Source organism: Eschrichtius robustus, chromosome 11 (genome assembly GCF_028021215.1).
Source record: "Eschrichtius robustus isolate mEscRob2 chromosome 11, mEscRob2.pri, whole genome shotgun sequence".
NCBI classification, from domain to species: Eukaryota; Metazoa; Chordata; class Mammalia; order Artiodactyla; family Eschrichtiidae; genus Eschrichtius; species Eschrichtius robustus.
This window is the reverse complement of record NC_090834.1, coordinates 77,335,627-77,360,662: the sequence shown is the minus strand read 5'-3', so window position 1 is coordinate 77,360,662 and position 25,036 is coordinate 77,335,627. Positions and strand designations below refer to the sequence as shown.

The window sequence follows — 25,036 nt, the reverse complement described above, 5'->3', positions numbered from 1 at the left end:
CACAATTCCAACCGAGCAAAACCAACTACGAAGATTCACTTCAGGAAAAAAAAATGGCCAAATATCCTTATTTTCTTATTCTGCCCTACCTAGTTCAAATCCTTCTCCATTTCACTATGGAGAGTAGATGGACTCAGCTACAGCAGTGTGACCAAATGATGCTGTAAAGGCTGTCAACATTTGACTTACCATGAGTAGGTGTACAGGGAACACAATTCATATGACTACCTGAGACAATACTCTATTTTAAATAGTTTGAGAAAATTTTTAAAACGTTACAACATGGTTGCCTTTTATTTATAGGAGGATTGCAGAACACAGAACATACTATATTTACCTAAACAAACAAAATAAGAGAAAGGGTATATATATATATATATATATATATATATATATATATATATATATATATACTTTTTAAACACCTTTGTTTATCAGTCCTAAATTTTCTATTTCAACTATTTTACTTATTCAGAGCATTTTTTGGCATTAAGCAAAGAGATAACTAGAGAGAGAAATTAGCACACCCACATGACCCTCCTCTTTCTGCTCAGTCTTAATGCTGAGGTGGCTTACACCCCTACCCTGAGTCAAAGAATCCAAATAAGTCCCTTACACTCAGTATACCAGGGCAGCGAACAGTCCTACAGTCATTAACCAGGCTGTATTTTTTTTCTTAAAAGCTGAATGCAATTTTAATCAGCTTGTTGTTGTTGAGAAACTTTATGTGTTAATTTAAAATAGTTTATCAATTTAAGAAAATTAATGAACACTAACTGAATATCTACTTTGTGCAGAGAACAATTATGGATACTATGAAAGTAACAGTGGACTAAAAAAGAAGAGACAATGTTCTGAACTTAACACTGAACAGGCTGTATTTATTTGATGATACAATTGAAACAGATGAATTAAGAAACAGATGAATTAAGAATGCTTTTTTTTTAAAAAAAAGCAATAGGACTTTCACTCACTGCAAAGTTATTTTTCCACCCATGTAAATTCGACATAGCAAAATTGACAATAAAACTAGAGATTAACATGGTGAAGAGTAAGATTAAAACACAAAAGGAATTAACTAAGCAATGTGAACATAGTAGGGTTTTAGTTTCATGGGCACAGTCACTATAATTACTTAATCTGAAAAGGCTGGAAGAAATCTGAATGAGAGAAGTTGTGTGAAACATATATGAGCGAACAATCTGGCTGTAAACGAGATGCTAGGATAAGGCCAGAATGTGCTGGTGAAGAAGAAATGACAGTACAGCAGGACTTTTTGCCTTCACTATGCCAAAATAAATGATTCAAGCCTTCAGTATAAGGAACTTCAATATATAAAGAGAAGTGATTCCAAAGGGATGACACAGTGAACTGGCAAATATTATGACATCCAGCTGCTTTAGATTAATTAAAATAGAAAGAATAATTACTGTTTTGAAGATATATATATAAAATCAATATATTAATTTGAAATACTAAACTCATAAATGAAAACTAAGAAAAACAGCCATACTGTTAAAGAAAATAAAATTAGTAAAATACCTACCTTAATACTACAGGGGTCTGAAATAAGAGTCTTTGGATCTAAAACTTCCACCACAGCTTCTGGAATAACTGCTTTCTTCATGCAGGACATGTTGAAGCCATAGACATCATCCCAAAAAGTAATTCTATCGGCATGTTTATTCATATCACTTACTGCCACAAGGCTGATAGTGCAAATATCAGGGTAGACTGTAACAAATAAAACATCCAACAATTTAGCATTATCTCTCTTTATAACAAAATATAATTTTTAAAGGCTAAATATAAATATCAAATCCAACAGTACAGATTGCTAGCAAATGATTACTAGCAGCGGGGGATTAACAAAGGTGTAGATCAGAGAAAATAACCAAGTTCCATGTTGTAGCCTCTTTAAAAAACATAATAAATAAAAGATTTCTATTACTGTGATGGTAAGATTAAAACAAGGATTTCAATGATGGGTTCCCACTCAAATTACTTAAAAAGGATGGACACAATCCTGAAATAAACATATGTATTAACATTAAACATGCTGACTGTAAAAGAGGTACTAGATTTTTACTTTAAATGTTCCTCTGAAACGTGAAGAGACAAATCCTTTAAAAAGGTGTCGTGTGATAGAATTTTACAGTTGTGTAGAAGACCAGTTCATATTACCCTCTCTTATTCATTATAAAAGGTAAACATTTATGAGCACCAAATGTGTGCTGCACTGGGAGCACTGAGTCTTATTCTAATTTACAGACTGTGGATACATGTCCCTACTCAAACTTACATTTACACAATTCTGACAAATATATTGGCAATTATTAGTGATGTAATAAATACTAAGAAAGGGGAAGCATAAGTTACTAAGGGACCTACAGAAAAAAACAGCTAACTCAGATTTGGCTATAGCAGGGGAACAATAATATTGTTTAAGGCAAGAACTGAAGACCAAGTAAGTTCCCAGTGGGAGGGGAAGTGTGTTCTAGGCAGAGGGGGCAGTGGGCATGTAGGGGCACAGTACACTCCAATTTGAGAGGAACAGTGAAACAGAAGGCGACAAAGGAGGGACCAAAGAAAACAGTGCTGAGTAAACCACATTAATAAATTAGACTTTATACTAAGAATAATGATAAGCCAGCGAAAAATTTTACATAGGGTAGCAACTTGATCAGATTTTGGTCTTAGAAAAGCCACCTTGAGTGCAATGTGGAGAATAAAAGGTAGGGAGCAAGACTAAGAGACAAACTAAGAGATAAATGTAATAATACAGGTGATCTGAAATAGAGTGACGGCTGTGGGAATGGAAAGGAGGAGATACAGTCAAGGGGTGTTTAGGAGGTAGAACTCATAAGGCTGTAAGACCGCCTGGCTGTGAAGGTGAGAAAGAGGGAAGAGTCAAGGATGACACGGTTTTAGACTTAGCAACTGGGTAAACTGTGGTACTAACCATTAAAATAGGAAATAAAAAAAGGGCAGATTCAAGAGGAATATGAGAGTTTAATGCTTATGAGACAAACAGGTAAAAATATCCAACAACCAGCTGACTATACAGGTCTGAAATTCAAAAGCGGTGATCTGGGTTCAATATATAAATTTGGAACCATGAGCACATAAATGCAAGTATAAGTTATGGGAGCTTATGAGGTCACCTAGGGATACATAATGAGCAGCAGAATTTAAGGGATGAGTAGAAGAAAAGGAGGCTGAAAAGAAATGGCTGAGAAGCTAGACCACAGAAGTAAGAAGAAAACCAAGAGAGTTAAGTGTTAAAGAGAGGTAAAGGAAGAGAGTGTTCAGGCAGAAACATAATATTGGTGTTCTTTTTTTTGGACTAATAAATAGCAAAATTAACTTTGTCCTTCTAATGTCAACATTTAGGGGATTCGTGAATTCAAATATAAATTACATACCTCTATATCAACAAACTGAAAGCAAGTACATATGTGCCAAAGAAATGCACAAAGGAAATAATTTTACTATTATTAACTAGCCTTCAGACGTAAACAGCAGAGAAATAACCCTCTCCTTCCCCCAAACTCTGTTTCTCTCCACAGCTGTAGGAATTTTATTATTCAACGACAGCAGCACTAAATTATCTTCTAAATAAAGCCCATGATAAGATCTGCTGGCATCAAAGCAATTGCTTCTTCCAAACCTGACATTTGAGATACCCAGAAAAAATAACTGGTGCTATGTCACTGATAAGAAGTTTCTCAAGTCTTCTCTAAGGGGGCATGTAAGGCAGATATGATAGCTGCATTGGGCTGGAGTCGACTGCTGTGTAAACTGAGTTACTTCTACCCTCCTCTTCCTCCACAGATGTGTTAAGCCTCTTGACTGTGTTTAAATTTCTGATCAATGCAAATTCTTCAAAGTAAATGATGTGCTACTGTAAATGCTGACCCAGCAAGAGTATCTGCTACAGGAAAGGTATGTATGTTTAGTTTCCTGAACCAGGTCCTTACTATGAGAAACACTGAAGAAGAGACAGAATTCTGAAGCAACGTTAGATAGTTGGTAACTTCTTTTTGTATACTTTGTCAGACTTAATATGACCATCATGTAAGCTTTCCAACATTATATCCTGTTAATTTCACCCTTAAAGAGGAACATAATAAGGGTACAGATCAGGGGTCAGCAAACATTTTATGTAAAGTGACTGTTTTAGGTTTTGTGTATGGTCTTTACTGAAACTACTCATCTCTGTTGCTGTGATGTGAAAGCCCCACAGACAATATATAAATACATGAGCATGGCTATTTTCCAATAAAACTTTATCTACAAAAACAGGCAGCACACCAGATATAGATATCCCTGATATAGATGAGGGAAAACCGGATGAGGGAGGTCATTATCAGGGCCATCATACTGCGCTACTTCTGGGAGCACCACTCACAGTGTCCAAATATCCCCTGGAGTTGTGCAGTGTACATTCAAGCTACTTAACATGGTTCACAGAGTTCTTCTATTTTAGAATATTATTAAAAATCTTAGTGAACTTAAAATACTTACTATCTAGCCCTTTGTAGAAAAAGTTTTCTGAACTCCGGCTCTGTATCAAGCAATATGATGTACTAGTTAGTAATATTACTAAGAAATAAGGATAACTTTTTCATTCATAAGGAAAAACTATAAGTTACTAAAACTAATTTAAAAGTTTTGAAAATATGTTGGTAATGAGAAGAAACAGACTAAAGAGGAATATGATTTAACTTTTCCAAGGTTTACTTATTTATTAATATTAACTTATTAATTAATTAATTTGGCTGCTCTGGGTCTTAGTTGTGGCACGTGGGATCTTCATTGAGGCATGCAGGATCTTTTAGTTGAGGCAGGCATGTGGGATCTAGTTCCCCAACCAGGGATCGAACCCAGGTCCCCTGCATTGGGAGCACTGAGTCTTAACCACTGGACCACCAGGGAAGTCCCTCAAGGTTTATTTTTCAAGCTAATTATATTTCACAAAAATACAGAAAATCAAAAAAATAAAATAAAATAAAATACAGAAAATCATGGTCCCTGTATTTGTTAGAATTTAGAAATGAAATTAGTTTTTATCTTTCAGTTAGTAAGATCTATGAATATTTATGAAAGACTTGTTATCAATGCTATAGGTCAATTTGATTCTTTATCCACCTCCTCACAGCTGGCTAAAATTTTGGGCCACTTGTCAGAATCCTGACTAATCCTTTACCTTCATATTCTGACACATTTGTCATCTGATTTTTGTCAGAAAGAATCATAATTGAATAATTATTCCTTCTTGTAGGTGAAATTAACAAAGTGTTGATTGGACAAAAGCACCCTCTTAACAGACCATTTATAAATTCATGGCTTTGACATCTGTGTCCTTCTCGATTCACTGCCCAGAATTCATCTGTCACTAGAACAGCTCACATGGTGAACAGATAAAGATGGGAAATCCTTTATCCCTTAGAAATGCCTCACAAACTTTTGGACACTAAAGGATAAGACTGAGATGCATAAAGAAACAATTCCTAGTAAACACTAGCATCACTGCTTGTATATAAATAACCAGAGAGGAAAAAGGTTTAGAACGAAAGGAGATAATAAATAAATCAAAATAGACTGTCCTTTTCACAATATATGTGAACCACATGGAGAAAGACTTCAGTGAAATAATAGTCAACAATACAATGACTGACATGCAGAAATAATTTGGGAGTTGAATAAGCTTAAAAAATTAATTTATATAATAAGGTTATCTTAAAAATTAACTATTTATTTGGAAATTGGAACATTTTCTCATTGTTAACTTATAATAAATGTATAAATAGTGATTAGGCCCACATTCTAAAGCTTAACTAGGCTAAAATGTTGCTGCAATATGCATTGAAAAATTATAACATGAAAAAAAGTAGAAAATGACACTACTGCAATATCACTGAACAGAACAAAAATAATAAATGTGGGAAAAATAGATTTGAAGATGAGGAAGTACACAGTAAATTATGGAAATACTAAAGAAACCTCTACGCACTATGAGACAGTGTTAGTGGCTGATGACACTGAGGTATGTACTATACAAACATGAGGTGATAATACCATGATGCCTAAATTCATTTCAAAACTTTTATAAGGTATAAACTTAACACTAATCCCATGTTTACCAGCTGTAACTCAGGAGGAGAATTAACATTTATTGAGCAACTATTTTACGTCAAGCATCTCATTTAGACTTTTGATTGATTCTATAAAGCTGGATTATAATCCTCATTTTTCAGATAAGGAAACTGAAATTCAGAAAAGTTAAGTAACTTGCCCAAATTACTGGTCTTCATCAGCTAACTAGGTAACTAATCATCTGATGAAGCAGGGATTTAACTCAAGGTCTGACTGCAAAATCTTTATGCTTTCCATTTATTCATGATGCCATATTTTATGCTTTTCAAATGGAAAAAAAGGAAAGAGGAACTCGACTATCCCACAGTAAATGAGCACCTGTTGGAAAAGAAAGAGGAAGGAAAAAAGGGTTGAGAAAGTTTAGAGATTAATAAAATTTCAGGGCAAAGTGAGGAAAATGGAAACATTCAGCTATACCCATTCCATCTGAGTAAAGGAATGAGGAGATAAGGCAAAAGAGATCCTAAAAAGGAGAGCAACCAAGCAGAAATGGGGGAGGAGTCAGTAAACTCTACAGCTCAGCTTTCTACAGAGAAGGAAATAGTAAGAAAAGTATATTTGTAAACCTGGACTTTATAACAGAGGCAATTTCTTATTAGCATAGATCAGGTTTCCAATGAAAATTCTAATGCAAAACCTGAGAGAGACAGATCTGTCAGTGTATATAGTACATATCTGCCACTATTTTGCTGCCCCCTCTCTGAACTGTTGGAGAGATTTCCTATGTTGAGGCAGGGCCTACTTCCCTCTATAAAAGCTGAAAATGACAAAAACTTGCTTTCCCTCCCTCCCTCCCTTGCAAGTTAGGCATGAGCTCATGACTTAGGCTCTACTAATGATATACACCTAAACCTGTGTCTACTTTTCAGAGGCAGCAATACCTACTGCTGGGTACATCTTAAATACATTCTTACGACAGGACTCTTCCCCTAGATTTTGGTTCAAGAGGATCTGACGTGGAGTCTGAAGATCCGTATTTTTTCACAAAAGGTCCCAGTGACTGTTATGGTCTGCCAAGATTAGGAAACACTGACTTAGGAAACGGCTGTCTTAGTAACTTGCTTTGTACTGAACATAGTGCTCAACTTTATAATCCTGACAACTATAAATCAGAGAAGATGTACACTCTGAAGGACCTCATAAGAAAGCTGAGTTTTGTTCTGACCATATGAGGGGGGAAGAAACCTTTCATTTTCCTTGCAATGAAAGGTAATGAAAACAACATTCTTTTCCAGTACCATGGAAGATGTCTCCTTTAATGGGCGCCTACATTTCTATGCAACAATTATGATTTTACAAAACTATTATTAGTTCTGAGGAAGTTTCAAAGCAACGAATTATTTCTTTGTGCTCCTACAATTTCAATTGGTCCAATTCTGGAGGATGTCAACCCTGATTACTTGACTAAAGTGGAGTCTGCTAGGCTTCTACATGGAAATTTACTCTTTTCTCTTTTGTAATTAGTAGATATTTTGTGGGGAGATTCTTGGAAACTAACTAGGTAAATATTCCATTCTTAAACTTTCAGATTATTCATTTTATATATAAAAACCTTTTCAGTAGCTATGAAGATGGGCATGACTTTGCTCCTTAATGCTAAGCCCTATTCATATAATTATATAATATTTTGCCCAAATTCCCTTTTGTTTGGTATCAATATCACGACTTTTTTTCTATTTGCCTGAGTATCTTTTTTAACCCAAGTTTAACTTTTCTATATAATTTTGTTTTAGGTGTGTCACTATGTAGCGCACAGAATTGGGTTTTCTCTTGTGATCCGATCTGAAATTTTTTCATTTAATAAATGAATTTAGTCCATTTACATTATTGATATGAGAACTTTTTCTTGTTCACAACTCTACCATTTTATATTATTCTGTATCTGTAGTTTTTGTTTTATTTTGTTTTTTAAGTAGTCCAACTACATGGTCTTTCTGCTTTTTTCCTAAGTATTAATTCTTTTATTTACGAAGTTTGCTTTTTTGTTCTAGTAGCTAACTTTATAATTACAACCTTACAGAATATCTTTAGTTGTCTGTTTTTAACAGTATTTACTAATCTCCTATTGTGAGTAATGATAAAGTTAGTATATTTCCTTGTTCTTACCTTTCCTTTCCTCTTCTTAGTCACCCAATTATTTTTTTAATTACAAAAAGAGATGTATTGATAATACTAACAACAATTACAGAAGTAGGTATAGAGTTAGTACAGAGTTTTAATATATTTTTCAAAATAGCTAGAAATCAAATTATGTCATAATTCATTTGACCTGAAGGAGGTGGAAGATGCTGCTTCATTGTTTTTTTTTTAATTAATTAATTTATTTTTGGCTGCGTTGGGTCTTCGTTGCTGTGCGTGGGCTTTCTCTAGTTGTGGTGAGAGGGGGCTATTCTTTGTTGCAGTGCACGGGCTTCTCATTGCGGTGGCCTCTCCTGTTGCAGAGCACGGGCTCCAGGTGTGCGGGCTTCAGCGGTTGTGGCACGTGAGCTCAGAAGTTGTGGCTCGTGGGCTCAGTAGTTGTGGCTCACGGGCTCTAGAGCTCAGATTCAGTAGTTGTGGTGCACAGACCCAGGTGCTCCGCAGCATGTGGGATCTTCCCAGAGCAGGGCTCGAACCTGTGTCCCCTGCATTGGCAGGCGGATTCTTAACCACTGCGCCACCAGGGAAGCCCTCATTTTTTTTTTTTAAGTCATCTCTATTGAGGTAAAATTTACACGCAGTAAAACTCACTCTCTGTCCTTTTTGGTGTATAATTCTATGTGATTTGATAAATACATAGAGTTATACAATCACCACTACGATCATGATACAGGCAGGATCAATGACCACAAGCCTCACCATTGAATTTTAATCAACAATATCATTTTAATATTACCTCTGTAGTGCTAAATGTGCTCTAATGCTATTACTTGAGTTGCCAGCTTTAAATGATATCCCATAAATTCCTATTAAAGATAAATCCATTTTAAGTATACACACTTTCCCACCTACCTCCTGCATTCCCTTTACAATTTTTGTGAGATGTGGTATTTGACACTTTTAGGGTATAAAGCATTTACATTCTATTGTCATCCTAAAATATACATTGGTTTTCGTCTTAATTCCTTGTAAAAATATGCATTGATCTCAACCTAACATTTTCTTGGTTTTGCTCCTGATCTCTTGGTTGGCTGAATGTAAAACACAACAATTTCTGATACACAATTAGTAAGTCTTAGCTAATAATAGAAGAAAATAGTAAATCCACTTTCACTAACTTTACAAAACTTAAAAAAGTTTTTTTTTTTATTTGGCCGCACTGAGTGGCTTGTGGGATCTTAGTTCCCTGACTAGGGATCAAACCTGGGCTCACAGCAGTGAAAGTGCAGAGTCCTAACCACTGGACCGCCAGGGAATCCTCACAAAGCTTTATTTTTATTAGTGATAACAGTAGTAAATGAGTACCTCCTAAAGTACTGTGGAATTGCTTGGTGATAAGGAGCATGAATACTCAAGTTATTGGCTGAGTGTGTTTTATAAAGGCTTTACTCCATGCCATTAAATATAAAGTGAGACATAAACTGAACCTGGATTCATGTAAAAATAAATTGTGGTCCCTTCATGCTTATATGGTCTCCAATAGTCTCCCTCTCTCATAATTTAATCATTCTTTCTAAAATCTTGACATTGCTAATTGCTTAATAAACCCTTCCTTCAGAAAAACATGAAAGAAAACTTTGTTTATTCATCAAGGCATACTCAAATACACAAAATAGGCTAAACCACTTCATGTTACTCATTTCTGACTTTTCCTACTTTTCTTGATTCTTTTAACAAGTAACATTCAACAGCACTGCTTATGAAGTTAAATGCTGACCTCTCTTCAATATACCTCCATATTATCTTAGTGCTAACAGCAGTTAAATAAAAATATGGAAAGAGCTAGAATAAAGCCTCCACTTTATCCCTTTGATGATGGGAAATAGCTCTGCCACTGTTTCAGCTATAACCTCATTATTCACATGGCTGTAAGTTCTTAATCAATTTCATCAAGAATTCAATTTAAATGTATTAAGTTGCTGTCAGTCCTTCAGTAAGATCAATGAACACCACTCAGGGAGGTATGGAAACAGTTTTCTGAATCTTCCCTAGATCAACTTCAAGGCAAGAATTAGATTCAATAAAATGCACTTTAGTAAAGAAACAACAAGGGATAGTGAAAAGAACAAGAATACTGGAGTCTGGCAGATCTGAGTTTAGAAAAAAAAAAATTCAAGGCTTGGACACTTAATATGTACCATCCAGGACACCTATGTTTCTAAAATCTCAATGGGCTGTTGTGAGGGTTACATGTAATAAGATAAATAAAGGTACAGTATATTATTTGGCAACTATTGGGCAATCAACAAATGGTAGATAATATTAGTTTTTAGTCATTAAGTGTAGTTGTCTTTAAAAAACAATCACGGCAATTATTGAGAGATACAGCCAATTGTTGCAGGGTAAAATATATCTAAAAGTTCTAGCCACGTTCACGTCAGAGATCAGAAGCGTTATCTTGAAATGGTTGCAGGAAATACAGTGATAAAATGAGAGCATTTTGAAAAACAAAGGCAATCTATTTAAATGCTATTATAAAAAGAACTCAACTGTACTGGAGAGTTTTCTCTGTGCTTTATGTTTTGGCCTTACTGATTTTTACTGCCAAAGTAATTTCATTGAACATGGACGGGCAGGAGGCATAAGTATGGTCAAGTGCTTTATGTCACCAGTTCAAAATGTATCCTCCTTTTCACCCACTTTTATATAACAGTTTTATCAACTGTACTCTGACCATGGAAGTGATTTATTGGTTCTGAAGCTTTGAGAAAGGGAAGGTACAGGGAAAGGTGAATGAAGGGAGACATGCTATTCAATTCAGTTTTAATGATTCAATGCAAAAAACATGTATGATGTTCTATCTACGTTCCAGGAGCTGTGGAGCTCAGTGAAGAGCCAAAGATGAGCAAAACATAATCCCTGAGCACACTTATTTGTAAACAACTGTTCATGGCAGAAAGCCTGTAAAAACACAATCTCACTTTGAGTATGCAGAGCTAATATGATTAAAAGTTCACCATGGCCATGAAAAGGAAGCCTTCCAAATTTATTGGGATCTACTTAAAAATACTGATTGGGTATACTGTGGTTTAAAAACTTAGTAGAAACCACTCACTACTTAAATGCACTTGTTAAATTACAAAGAAGCCAGGTATATACATTCAGTGAAGTCATGGAATATTTGCTACCAAAGTGAATGATCTCCAACCTAGTATGAAACATTCTTTTGGGAAAAAACAAAAACAAAAACAAAAAAACAAAAAAACAAACCAAAAAACCCTAAATGTCACAAAGATTAAAAATCAAAGAGTCTCTGTTAGATTTTTATTTGAATATCAAAAAGCTTCCGAATCTAGTCCTTAGTATTTTTTTTTTTTTTTTTTTTTTTTTTAGTTTATTTACTTATTTATTTTTGGCTGTGTTGGGTCTTCCTTTCCGTGCGAGGGCTTTCTCTAGTTGCGGCAAGCGGGGGCCACTCTTCATCGCGGTGCGCGGGCCTCTCACTATCGCGGCCTCGCTTGTTGCGGAGCACAGGCTCCAGACGCGCAGGCTCAGTAGCTGTGGCTCACGGGCCCAGTTGCGCCGCGGCATGTGGGACCTTCCCAGACCAGGGCTCGAACCCGTGTCCCCCTGCATTGGCAGGCGGATTCTCAACCACTGCGCCACCAGGGGAAGCCCTCCTTAGTATTTTTATTAAAAGTGTTCATGAGCATGCCATTAACTTAAGAGTCCTGCATATCTTATATAATGTTCTACTATCAACGGTACACTAAACAAATGTCTTAAAGCTTCCTCTGATGGAAATGTCTTTCATCTCTATTGGGAACTTCTCAGTCATGCATAGTTTATTTGAAATCCAAAGGTCCATTTGGTCTGCCAGACTAAAATTAGATTACTAAAACTAGAATTTTATACTCACCCGATCCTCCTTTTGCCAAGTATTTGTTCTTTGCATAAAGGACAGAATCTAACATGGACTCAAAAAGAAGAAAATAGCCCTGTATAAAAAAAGAAAAAATGGATTTTAGAAAAGTGCAGTATCATCATATACAGATCAATTTAAATATCTGGCTAGTGTTTTAATGGAAAATATACTTTTTGTCTCTACCATATAATATTCTGTAAAGTTTAAAATTATTTTTTGCAGTAAATTCTCCACATAATAATTATTAGAAAATCAGGCCAGGGAATGGACTTGAGGACATGGGGAGGGGGAAGGGTAAGCTGGACAAAGTGAGAGAGTGGCATGGACATATATACACTACCAAATGTAAAATAGATAGCTAGTGGGAAGCAGCCACATAGCATAGGGAGATCAGCTAGGTGCTTTGTGACCACCTAGAGGAGTGGGATATGGAGGGTGGGAGGGAGGGAGGGAGATGCAAGAGGGAGAGATATGGGGATATATGTATATGTATAGCTGATTCACTTTGTTATAAAGCAGAAACTAACACACCATCGTAAAGCAATTACACTCCAATAAAGATGTTAAAAAAAAAAAAGAAAAGAAAAGAAAATCAGGCCAGGGTACAAAGTGGATCCAGAAAGTCCAGAAAGTCTATTACAGCAGAATGTACTGAACCTTCTCTACCTGTGCTTCCACTTTCTAGACTATTATTTCTTCCACATTAAAAGGAAACTTTCAGATAGAAATTGTTAATGTATCCAGGAATTTCCTGGAATACTGCAATATTAATCTAGAGCAATAGTCCTTAACTAGATTTTGCCCCTGGGGGACATTTTTGATTATCACAACTGGGTGGGGGGCAACACTGATAAACGTCCTTCACTGACACGGGACGGCCCCCAAACAAAGAAATGTCTGATCCCAAATGTCTATAGAGCTAAGGCTGAGAAACTCTGGTCTGGAACACCTTTTCCCAAAATGTTTCCTGCCCAAGGACATTCTCTTTGAAGAGTTTTTTTTTTTTAAAAAAAAAAGGAGGGGAGAGGTGAGAAAGACCAGATGCTATATCCTCCTCATAGAGATTCATAATGCACATCAGCACATTAACAGTTCTGAGAAGTGTTATGGTAAAGAGGATGGCTGAACAAATTCTAAACAAGTATTACCCACGTTTTAACTAGAAACCTCTTTTTTTCTATTTAACATGTATCAACACCTTGCACAACTATGTTGTTTGAAATACATTTCATGAAACTCGGCCCCAGTGTGCTCCAGACTCTGGAGAACACTTGACTCCTCCACCAAGAAAGGCTAATCACAGCACAAATGAAAAGATAATCTGCCACTACTGCTGTCACAAACGCAGTACATTCTAATAGTATGCTATACACTTTATTATAGAAATGATAAAGTAATCACGAGTGAGAGATCAATGCCAGTTTCTGTCAGTCTTCTTCTGGGGCCCATCCTCCAATAGCCCTGAGCAGCAGGGAAAGTCAAGCGTTCAGCACAGTGCTTAGCACATAATACACCCTATTATGGCTAAGGGTTAACCAAAATGAATGTTACCCTCATGTCAGCATTCTAAATCAAAACTGTTCTCACTCATTTGTTCTGTGCACAAATAACTAAGAGGATCAATACACAACACCGTGAACAAAAATGTTTTAAATGTTTCTCTAGCACAGGAAAAACCTGCAAACCCAGAATGGATTATCTTCCCAAGAGATAAACAGCAAATTTAAATTTACAGAAAATACAGCTCTAGCGCTTGAATCACTTATAAAGGAACCTAATTAAATTGCTGCTAGCAACTCTACATTGGCATTTACCTTCTCACATTTACCAACACGCTAATCCACTGATAAGAAAATAATTGCCTACAAAAGACAGACTTAGCAACAAAACTCTTTTATTACTGTGTTTACACTAGGATAATTAAGGATTTGGTGGAAACTGCTTTCCTGGATAGAGCACTTCAGTAAAATGTCTAACTCTTATAAGTTAGTTCCTCATTAATATCATCTGTGTATCAAAGCACAAGAGCCTTCTGGAATTCAACTAAGAAATCTTTATCAATCTGACATAATTCATGCAGATCTATGAACACAAATGCTTATAAATAAGCATTCATCAGTTGATTAAAGTGAATTATAATTTTTGCCAAAAAAATTATTTAAAGAGGAAGCATCTATTTACCTAAGAGGAAAAAGATCAGCTGGTAAAACATGTTAATAGGCTGGGGAAAAAACGGTCCTTATTTGGAAGATTGTTGCATGTTAAAACATTAAAATAAAATAAAATCACATTTTCGTACAAATTGAGTATTCATTATAGTCCAATCTTGTTTGGAAGGGGGCAAAAAGTATAGTGTGTTACTGATCTGGCACCATGTCATACTGTTTCTAGTATTATTTTTTCAAAGTAGCTAGTTAAATCCAAGTATTTTCCCTCTGTAAGTTCAAACTCCATCTTACTTCCATATACTACAATCAAACCAAAAAAGTCTTTTTGATCAATAACTGAAAGTAGCTCCTTCTAGCAACATGCTCGTTTATTGCATTTAAGATAAAGTTATAATTAGCCATTCATCTGAGATTAAATAACCGTATTTTAAATCGGTACTATGGTCAATACCAATAGAACCAATTTAGAGGGTGGACTCTTGGATTTAAATCCTAGAGGAGCTTCTTTCTCTATGTGACGTTGGGCAAGTTTACAAATGAAGAAACGGAGACTCAGTGACGTTAAGTGACAATAACAATGGTATTCTACACCACAGAGCTGTTATGAGAACTAAATATGTTAATACATGTAAAAAGGCTTAGAACAGTAAACCTAATTAGTTTAACTAAAAAAAATTAAGAGCTACTTAAAAATATTTGTAAAGGCTAGTGAGAATTTTTAAATTACATTTAATACATTAGAGAATGAAGGCTTACCAGATTGTCCAGAATTATATAATATTTAGTGAATGGTCCTATATTAAAATCCATGAGTCAGAACTAAAATTCTTTTTTTTCCCCCCAGGAGTCACTTTTTTTTCCCCCCAGGAGTCACTTTTTTTCAGACCAGCCAAGACTATACGCATGTGTGTGCATACAAAAAATAAAGATAAAAGATAAGAAACATTTCTTTAAAATGCTTGAAATTTCTTTAAAATTAAGAAACAAAATTTTAAACCCAATCGAAATAATTTGATCAGGTTGGCCAAATTAGTGCCAATTCCAACTTTAAGATTCTTCTTGCAAAGACAGAGAGATCTGTTTCCCTGGGCTAAAAAAGTTAATTTTACTTAATCCTCTGAACTTTAGTATTTATACTTAAGACTTTCCTACATGTCTGCTTCCATTTAAAATAATAAACACCAATAAGCACTTTTCCACATACCCCATAATGATCACCTTAGCTAAGATCAGAATCCTGATCAAACAATATCAGAGAGTTTCTAAGGTTCTAACTATTTAAACAATGTAATTTTCACATTAGAGACATCAGTACTAGCAAGGTTAAGTGAGGTATTTTAGGTCATGTAGCTGGAAAAATAATACCGGACAATTTTCAGATGCCCTCATAAACACTGGCCTTAAGATTCAATTCCCAATGCTGCTAACTAAACTCAACAAGAGATAAGGGTGCAAACAAACAAAACAAAGATAATCATCCTCGGCAGCAAAAACATCCTTTCATAAATGCCATGTCTTTACTTCCCATTTTTTAGAGTCAGCCAACATTATGAGGTCACAGAGTTTCTGAAAGCAAATAATCAAATGTTTTTGTTGATACATGTAAAGGATTTAGCAGAGTGCCTGGCACAGAGTTAACATATAAAACCTATAAAGGACCATTTTGTATAACTCTAATTTGGCAGAAGTCATCATATGGGGTCAGCTACCATGGGGCAAACTGGGCTAAAATGGATTGAAGCAGAAGGGCTAAAGCAAGTCTTTCTTTTTTCGTCTTTTCCCATTCCATTTTTTTCTCCTTTTTCTCTCTTCATTGGTGTATAATTAAATACTTTATTTCTGATAATAGCTTTTTTATTTCTGTAGCAAGATATTTCTTGTATATGACAAGGCTTCTATTCTGTCAAAGCAGTTTCTAAACTTTACGTTAAAGAATAACTAAACTAGCAAATCAGTAGAAAAGCATTCCTTCAAAACAAGAATAGATTATACATATTCATATTTAGTCTATCTACTAAATATGCCACATTATGACTATGATTATGATTTTGGCCACGTCGCGAGGCTTGTGGGATCTTAGTTCCCCTACCAGGGATCAAACCTGGGCCCCAGCAGTGAAAGCACCAAGTCCTAACCACTGGACCCAGGGAATTCCCAAGCCACATTATTTAATACTCAATAAAGACTGACAATTTTACTGGTCATTTATTTCACTCAGTATCCAGATATCTGCTCAACTATTACCTCCTCAAAAGGGATTTTCCTAATGTCTCCACATAAAATATCTTCTTTTTCCCTCACCAAACTCTATCTCTTTACCCTGCTTTGTACTCTATCATAGCACTTAAAATTGGTTATTTTAAAATGCTGTTTTGCTTTCTAAAATTAAAATTCTCAAATAATAATAGTGGTGAAAACTGTCAAAGTTCATAGTATTAAGTATTCTTTTATGGAATATCTTATTTAATTCTTCCCTAAAGCACATGTTATTGTTATTTCCATTTAACTAATGAGGAAATTAAGGCTTAGAAACGTTAAATAACCTAAAATCCTAAGACTTAAAAAAAACAGCTCACAGTCACAGAAACAGTTGAACAAGTCAGAATTTGGAACCTTGGTCTATCTGACTACAGAGGTCAAGTTCTGAATAACTATTCTATGTTGCTTCTTAAATTCATTTACCTGATTGAAAATAAGACTTGGTATTTGTATTATATTATACTACATTTGTAATTAAGGACTCAAGTGTTCTGAAATAAGAAAATTCCCATAGAGCATATTAAATAAGATTAGAACTTACAATAGGTATCTGATTAATAATATTTCAGCGTGAAAGCTTATTTGGCAAGTGGCTGTTAGCCACCATTCACTGTGAAAAATATTACTTTAGAAAATCAATGAATATACTAGAATATATGTAGAAACAAAACTTAACATTCGTGAGATAAATGAAAATGTCTAGTTAAAAATATTAGCAGGTGAAAAGTTTCATATATGGATTGCTTGCGGTTACTGTCCTTTCTCTCCACTTTCCACTTTGCTAAGCTTCATTTTACTATAGGCTCCCTACGTGATAGAATAGGCTTTAATTTCCTGGGAATTGTCCTTGGTTCTGAACCAAGTCGTTTATTACTGATATCAGAAGGCTTTGCTCCAAATGCCCTGCTCATCTGCAGTGTAATTCAGACTGTAATTTCACAGGCTGCTGCCTCACCTGTAGGGGTGCCATCTGGAAGAGAATTATACCCAATACTTCTCCCATGATGCTCATGGGGCACTTTTCTTCCCAAACTGACATTCACTTTTTAAAATTAAAATTTGCATTTACACTTCAAAAATTAATAACTACAAAAGGAACACACTGGATCAAATCTGGAACTAGAAGAACCATTAACATTATTCACTGAAATAGGAACCTTATTTTAAAATGCCTTCTCATGGTATCTTCTTGGAATAGATAAATTAATGATAAAAGAAACTTGTGATATCTTCAGAATAAGGTGCTTCTCTTGACTAATTGTTTATTCAGTTCAAATAACTGAATTACTGACACACGCTTAGGCAGAATTAACTATTTTAAAAAGTGAGGAAAGGGGAAGGCAACAATAAAATGACAAGTTTATGTGTAGAAAGTCTAGTGACAGTCAATAATCTGGATTTATTTAAAGATAAAAAATAAAGATTTATTTTAAAATATTTAAAGATTACTTCCAACAAATAAATAAACCTGTGAAATCTAATCTCGAATTCTTAAGTACATTTCTGAAGCATAATAAATATCTGATGACTTCTTTTTCAATACTCCTCTCAATTCTATAAGATTTACTACAGATAGAATGTTACCCAATGTGACTGGGACTAGTAGTCAGTTAACTGAAAACAACATGTTTTAAGTAAAAACATACAAATGTAGATTTGTTTACCAATATTACCAATATTCACTTGCCAAGTGGAGAATCCTTCAGTCCTATAATTCCCACCCTCATTCCTAAGTCCTTCACAATTGTTTTAGTGCTTTATTTTACAACAATTTTTTTCTTACAATATTGTTCAATAGTTTATGTTAGTATTAACTGATTTTTCATAAATAAGTAGGCAAAAATATACAGTAAGCTCTTGGTAAACAATACAATCCAACTGATAGGAGCAGAAGAGGAGCAGCACACTAAAGGTACCTCATTAGCCTAAGTGTTCAGGTAGCCATAGGAATCTAGCAGGTGTTATACAAAAAGAACGCAAAGCATCATTAATTTGGTGAATTAAACGCAGGTTGGTTAGGAAGCTTCAATTGTACATGCATGTGACAAAGTGTACTGTCATGATGTCACCTTTTAAGGGAAAACTTCCTTGATGCCTCAGACTAGGTCAGGTGGCCTGTATAATATCATCTAAGTTGAGGTATGAGTTATTATCAATGCATAGAAATGAGAACTCTAAAACAGGGTTTCTTAACCTTGGCACTACCAACATTTTGGGCCAGATAATACTTCCTTGTAGGGGCTGTTCTGTCCACTGTAGGGTATTTAAGCAGCACTCTCCTCCAGTCCCTATCTCTCCTGAACTGTTGTAACCTAACATGTTTCCAAGACATTTCCCATTACCCATATATCCCGGGGGGGGGCAAAATTAGACATGCTCCCTCCACTGCTGAGAATCACTGCTCTAGAGATATAACAAAAATAATTAGATAAGCATTTTCTTCTCATCTACAGTGCTCTCTTCTAGAAATGTTCCAAACTGAAGATTTTACAGAATATGCCCTATCTTGTCTGATCTTAGAAGATTTAAAGGATGTAAAAGAACCTCTATTTACTTCACTGTTATATTTATAATAGCCTTAGACATTGAACATCTAAAGTGAAAGTTTTTTCAGTGATTCCCAAGCCTGTGATTTGACTCTTTCACCTTAAAATGTGCTAATACTAACCATTTTATTTATCAAAAATATTATAAGGAAGTTACATGAGAATTTTAAAGTAATTATGTAAAATACTTTTGGGTAAGATACTTTCCTTACTGATAACTCTACAGTAACCGAGACATATTACATTACACTCTCACACACCTGGAAAAATGCAAGGCGGCCGATGATATCAAGCAACAAGAATATCTGTATCCTTTGCACTCATTTGTCATAAAATGGGTAAAAAAATAATGCTTTGAACATGAACACACAGACATCTTTGTTCAATGTTTTATGTATTTGGTTAAGATAAATTTCTTAAAGCAGAATTTCTGGATTAAAGGATATGCACATTTAAAATTTTGATCTGTGTCATAAAACTGCCCCATAGAAAGACTATGACAATTTTTACTACCAGAACTACATGAGTGTACTAAAAACTTAAATGTAAATGGGGAAGGTATGAAGTTTTATACACACACACACACACACACACACACACACACACACACACCTCCATCTTCTGGGCAGGGGGAAGTACTAACCATAAAGAAAAAGACTAATAAATTTGACTACGTTAAAATTTAGAATCTCTGCTCATCAAAAGACATCAGAAGAATAAAAAATAAGTCATAGAGTTTGGAAAGATAACACACAGATTTCCATCTCCAACAAGGAACAGTAATCAACAAGAAAAACGCGGGCAACCCGAAAGAAAAATGGGCTAAAAAAATTATATACAGTTACGAGCCAGGAAATCACCAATAACTGTATGCAGAGATGCTGAACTTCATTAGTAATTCAAACACAATGAGACTACGTAATGACTACCAGATTGGCAATAATTAAAAAGTCATGCAGTATCCAGTGTGGCAAATCTATGGGGCAATGAGGTAAAAATACTTTGATCCATCCCTTCTTCCCTTCCTATTCTTTTTATTTTTTGAAGTATAGTTGATTTATACAAAGTGGTGTTAGTTTCAGGTGCACAGCAAAGTGATTCAGTTATACATACATACATGTATATTTTTTTCAGATTCTTTTCCATTATAGGTCATTAGAAGATATTGAATACAGTTCCCTGTGTAAACAGTAGGTCCCTGTTATATATATATTTATATTATATATGGTAGTGTGTATATGTTAATCCCAAACTCCCAATTTATCACCCCTCCTTCCCCTTTGCTAACCGTAAATTTGTTTTCTATGCCTGTGAGTCTGTTTCAATTTTGTAAATAAGTTCATTTGTATCTTTTTTTTTTTTAGATTCCACATATAAGTGATATCATGATATTTGTCTTTCTCTTACGTGAGTTAATATAATCTCTAAGTCCATCTATGTTGCTGCAAATGGCATTATTTCATTCTTTTGTATGACTAATATTCCATTGTATATATATGCTACATCTTCTTTATCCGTTCATCTATCAATGGACTTTTAGGTTGCTTCCATGTCTTGGCTATTATAAATAGTGATGCTATGAACATTTCGGTACATGTATCTTTTCGAATTAATTTTCTCCAGATATACACCCAGGAGTGGAATTGCTAGATCATATGGCAACTCTATTTTTATTTTTTAAGGAACCTTCATTCTGTTCTCCACAGTGGCTGCACCAATTTACATCCTCACCAACAGCATAGGAGGATTCCTTTTTCTCCACACCCTCTCCAGCATTTATTATTTGTAGACTTTTTGATGATGGCCATTCTGATCAGTGTGAGGTGATACCTCATTGTAGTTTTGATTTGCATTTCTCAAATATTAGCACTACTGAGTACTTTTTCATGTGCCTGTTGGCCATCTGCATGTCTTCTTTGGGGAAAGATACATCTGTATTTCTAAAACAATACTCCAATCCTGCACAGTGATTGAAAAAAATCATTAATTATAACTGGAAATTCTACTCTTAAAAATACAACTAAATTACTTGCTAGCACTTTTATCGATGAGAATTAATTAAGTTATATGTAACATGGTGGTCCTACAAAACTCGTAAATTATAGATGTTTGAGGCTACAGGAAAGATGAACTCTATTAACAGTATGATTCAGGGCTTAAAGAACAAGATCTCATTCCGTTTCCTGCACCAATGCATTTTAGGAGCTCCTGATCCTCTAAGTACAACATATACGCCAGAAGAAAAACAAGAACATCTAGTTAGATGCGTCAGTAAGCTGGCTTTCACCTTGAGAGCCATTTGCTAAAGCTAGTAAATAAACCTGGAAAAACAGGAGATAAAAGCCATGGTCCAGCCAAAGTGAGGAATGTAAGACCCAAATAACAAAACAGAGACAACCAAATATATCTACAGAGTAAAAGTAAATTTAAAATCTCACCTGCTGCCACCCTGCTCCCTCCCCGACAACCCAGTTTAGAACGTTGGTGCTGGATGGTCAAACACATACTCCCCCCCCACCCCCCCCCCACGTCTCCAATAATTCTTAACATAAGCCAGTCCTCATGCAAATATACAACCCTAATTTACAATGTCTAGGTGGCAGGAAAAACCTCAGCAATTTAAAAGTGATTCTGCAACATACTCTGTTGTTAAGACCGTGAAAAAACAGGTATTCTCATACTACCGTTGGTAAGAAAGCAGAATGGTAAGGTAAGTGCTGAGGAGAATTTGGCAAAAACTGTTAAGATTGCATATGCATATGAATTAACCCTTTGACCCATCAATCCCACTTCCAGGAAAATGAAAAGAAATATGTACAAGAATGTTCAACACAGTATTAGTTGTAACAGCAAAAGAATGATAGATATTTAAATGAGAGTTATAAACATTATATTTATCTGTACAATGGAGTATTATATAGCCATAGAGAGGAATGAGGTGTATCTCTCTATAATGATACAGAGTGATGGCCGAGATATAATTTTAAATTTAAAAAGCAAAGCACAGAACAATGCATAGAGTATGTTAACTCTGCATAACACAAGGGTGAAAATATAAATATATACATATCTAATATCTTTTTAATAAACCAAAGGCTAAAAAAAAAAAAAAAGTTATCTATTCACTAAGGGACAAAAGGGATGGAACCACATAAATTTTTTTGTAATTAAAACAAAATTAAACTAAAAAAGGAAAAAGAAGCAATTCCCCCAAATTGAAGAAAAAGGAAACAAATAAATCTGATTGTATGTTAAGTTGGTTACATAACCAGAGGAAAATAATTAATTCAAGTAACTTTGAAACACAGTATTTAGACTGTGTATCTCCATGAGATATATTCTAGGACAAAAGAAAATATAGAGGGATCATAAACTGCATTAGAAATCTTATTGTTAGTAGTAAAATTGATATAAAAATTTTGAAACTATTATAGGTAAACTATTATATGATAAAGTAAATAAACAATTATTATTTTAAGAATCAAGATTTTCTGCATAGAAGAAAAGAGACACAGTACAAAATTAAAGACTCTAAGTAAAAATTCTATAATCTTAAATTGGAAATATCAGTGTAAACTCATGGTTTTTTTTAATATTAAAAAAAATAGCGGGCTTTCCTGGTGGCGCAGTGGTTGAGAATCTGCCTGCTAATGCAGGGGACACGGGTTCGAGCCCTGGTCTGGGAAGATCCCACATGCCGCGGAGCAACTAGGCCCGTGAGCCACAATTACTGAGCCTGCGCATCTGGAGCCTGTGCTCCGCAACAAGAGAGGCCGCGATAGTGAGAGGCCCGCGCACCGCGATGAGGAGTGGCCCCCGCTTGCCTCAACTAGAGAAAGCCCTAGCACAGAAACGAAGACCCAACATAGCAATCAATCAATCAATAAATCTTTAAAAAAAAAAAAATAGCTATACCTATCCACTAAGAACAACATACAACCAACGGCAGTCCAGTAGCAATGAGCACTCCTAGAACCCAGACTGTGATCTCTATATATACCGTTTTCCAATGAAAGAACCAGGATTCTTTGATTCCATGTTTAGGCAGTATAAAATGACTGTAAAATATCTTATAGTACCAGAAAGTATAATCTGAAACATAAACATATTCATATTTTGTTTTTCATTATTATATTGAAGACAACTAGGAATTGTTAAAGGGATATAAGAGGACAGTTCAAATGTCATTAGCTAAAAATAGGCCAATTCGAACACCAAAAATAGTAATTACAATGGTTCAAAACACATCAAATATGTTAAAAATCCATGAGTTCATAATGACACCAAGAACAAACCAAAAAAATCCCTTTAGAAAATGCTAGAGAAACAGTTCATTATTCTGAAAATGGTAAGTAGAAAATATCTGGCATTTATCCCCTTTTTCCTATATAAACTATAGTTCATAACCAAGAGTACTTACAGAATAACTTCACCTAACAAATAAAGAATAAATGATATAATTAGAATATCACAATTTTACACCTTCTAATGAAATAATGAATCTAAGAAATCATTTTCAATGAATTCTAAAATCTTGAAGTCAAAGGCTGATAGGGAACTTTATAATAAGTAGATTAGGCTGACAACTCCAAAAGCAATGATCAATCTCAATGTAAGAGACAGCCAAACACTAAGAGTTCCCCGACTCAATACAATAGAAACTAATCACCACCATCACACATGAAGTGTTCCGGGGGGGAAAACCCCTTGAATTTGTTAATCCTCTATTTCTTGACCTTGTATTTCAAGTTTACAAGAAATACAAGGGATAGAAAAACATATTAAATGACACCATGAGGATGTAATCATCAAAATCCAGAATGTGGAAAATCCTACAGGACAAATGGCCCAGTTTCTTCAAAGAATTGCATGATTAAAAAAAAAAGAGGAAGGTGAACCTATAGATTAAGAGATTTTAGATACCAATATTTTGATACCAAGAGCATGATGCATAAAAATAAAAACATAATTTGTACTTCATCAATATTAAAAACTTTTGCTCTGCAAAAGGCTCTGTTAAGAGGACTAGTTACAAAGTGGGAGGAAATATTTGCAAACTACATATCTGATAAAGAACTAGTAAAAAGAACTATCAAACTCAACACTGAAAAAATGATCCAATTAGAAAATGAACAAAAGACAGAAACACACAATTCACTGAAGAGGAGATACAGACAGCAAATAAATATATGAATATATGTTTCACATCATAAGCCATTAGAGAAATGCAAATTAAAAGCACAATGAGATATAACTACACATCAGAGTGGCTTAAATAAAAAAAATAGTGACAATAGGAAATGTTGGCAAGGATGTGGCAAAACTGGATCACTTATATGTTGCTAGCAGGAATATAAAATAGTACAGCACCTCTGGAAAATAATTTGACAGTTTCTTGTAGAACTAAACATACAATTACTATATGATTAGCAATTATACTACTGGGCACTTCTCTGAAAGAAATGAAAACTTATGTTCACACAAAAATCTATACACAAATGTTCATAAAGCTTTATTTGTTACAGCCCCAAACTACTGGATGTCTTTCAAAAGACGAATGGTTAAACCAACTGTGGTACATCCACACCATAGAATAATACTCAGAAATAAGGAACAGACTATTGACACGAGTAGTAATTTGGATGAATTTTCAGTGAATTATGCTAAGTGAAAAAAGCCAATCCCAAAAGGTCAGATACTGTATGATTCCATTTACACAGCATTCTTTTTTTTTTTTTTTGATGTGGACCATTTTTAAAGTCTTTATTGAATTTGTTACAATATTGCTTCTGTTTTATGTTTGGTGTTTTGGCTGCCCAAGGCATGTGGGATCTTAGCTCCCCCACCAGGGATCCAACCCCCACCCCCTGCACCGGAAGGTGAAGGCTTAACCCCTGGAA

At 34.8% G+C, this 25,036-nt stretch overlaps 1 protein-coding gene across 5 annotated transcripts in view; it reads right to left on the bottom strand.

Moving 5' to 3' along the window:
- Positions 1–25,036, bottom strand: part of PRMT3 (protein arginine methyltransferase 3) — a 138,680-nt gene that overhangs the window by 49,352 nt on the left and 64,292 nt on the right. For all 5 annotated transcript variants that reach the window (XM_068556359.1, XM_068556358.1, XM_068556355.1 and 2 more), the window contains 2 exons: positions 12,158–12,236; positions 1,547–1,734 (listed from right to left, as the gene is read on the bottom strand). In XM_068556359.1, coding sequence (XP_068412460.1) covers positions 1,547–1,734; positions 12,158–12,236 — 267 coding nt within the window. The remainder of the gene's footprint in view (positions 1–1,546; positions 1,735–12,157; positions 12,237–25,036) is intronic.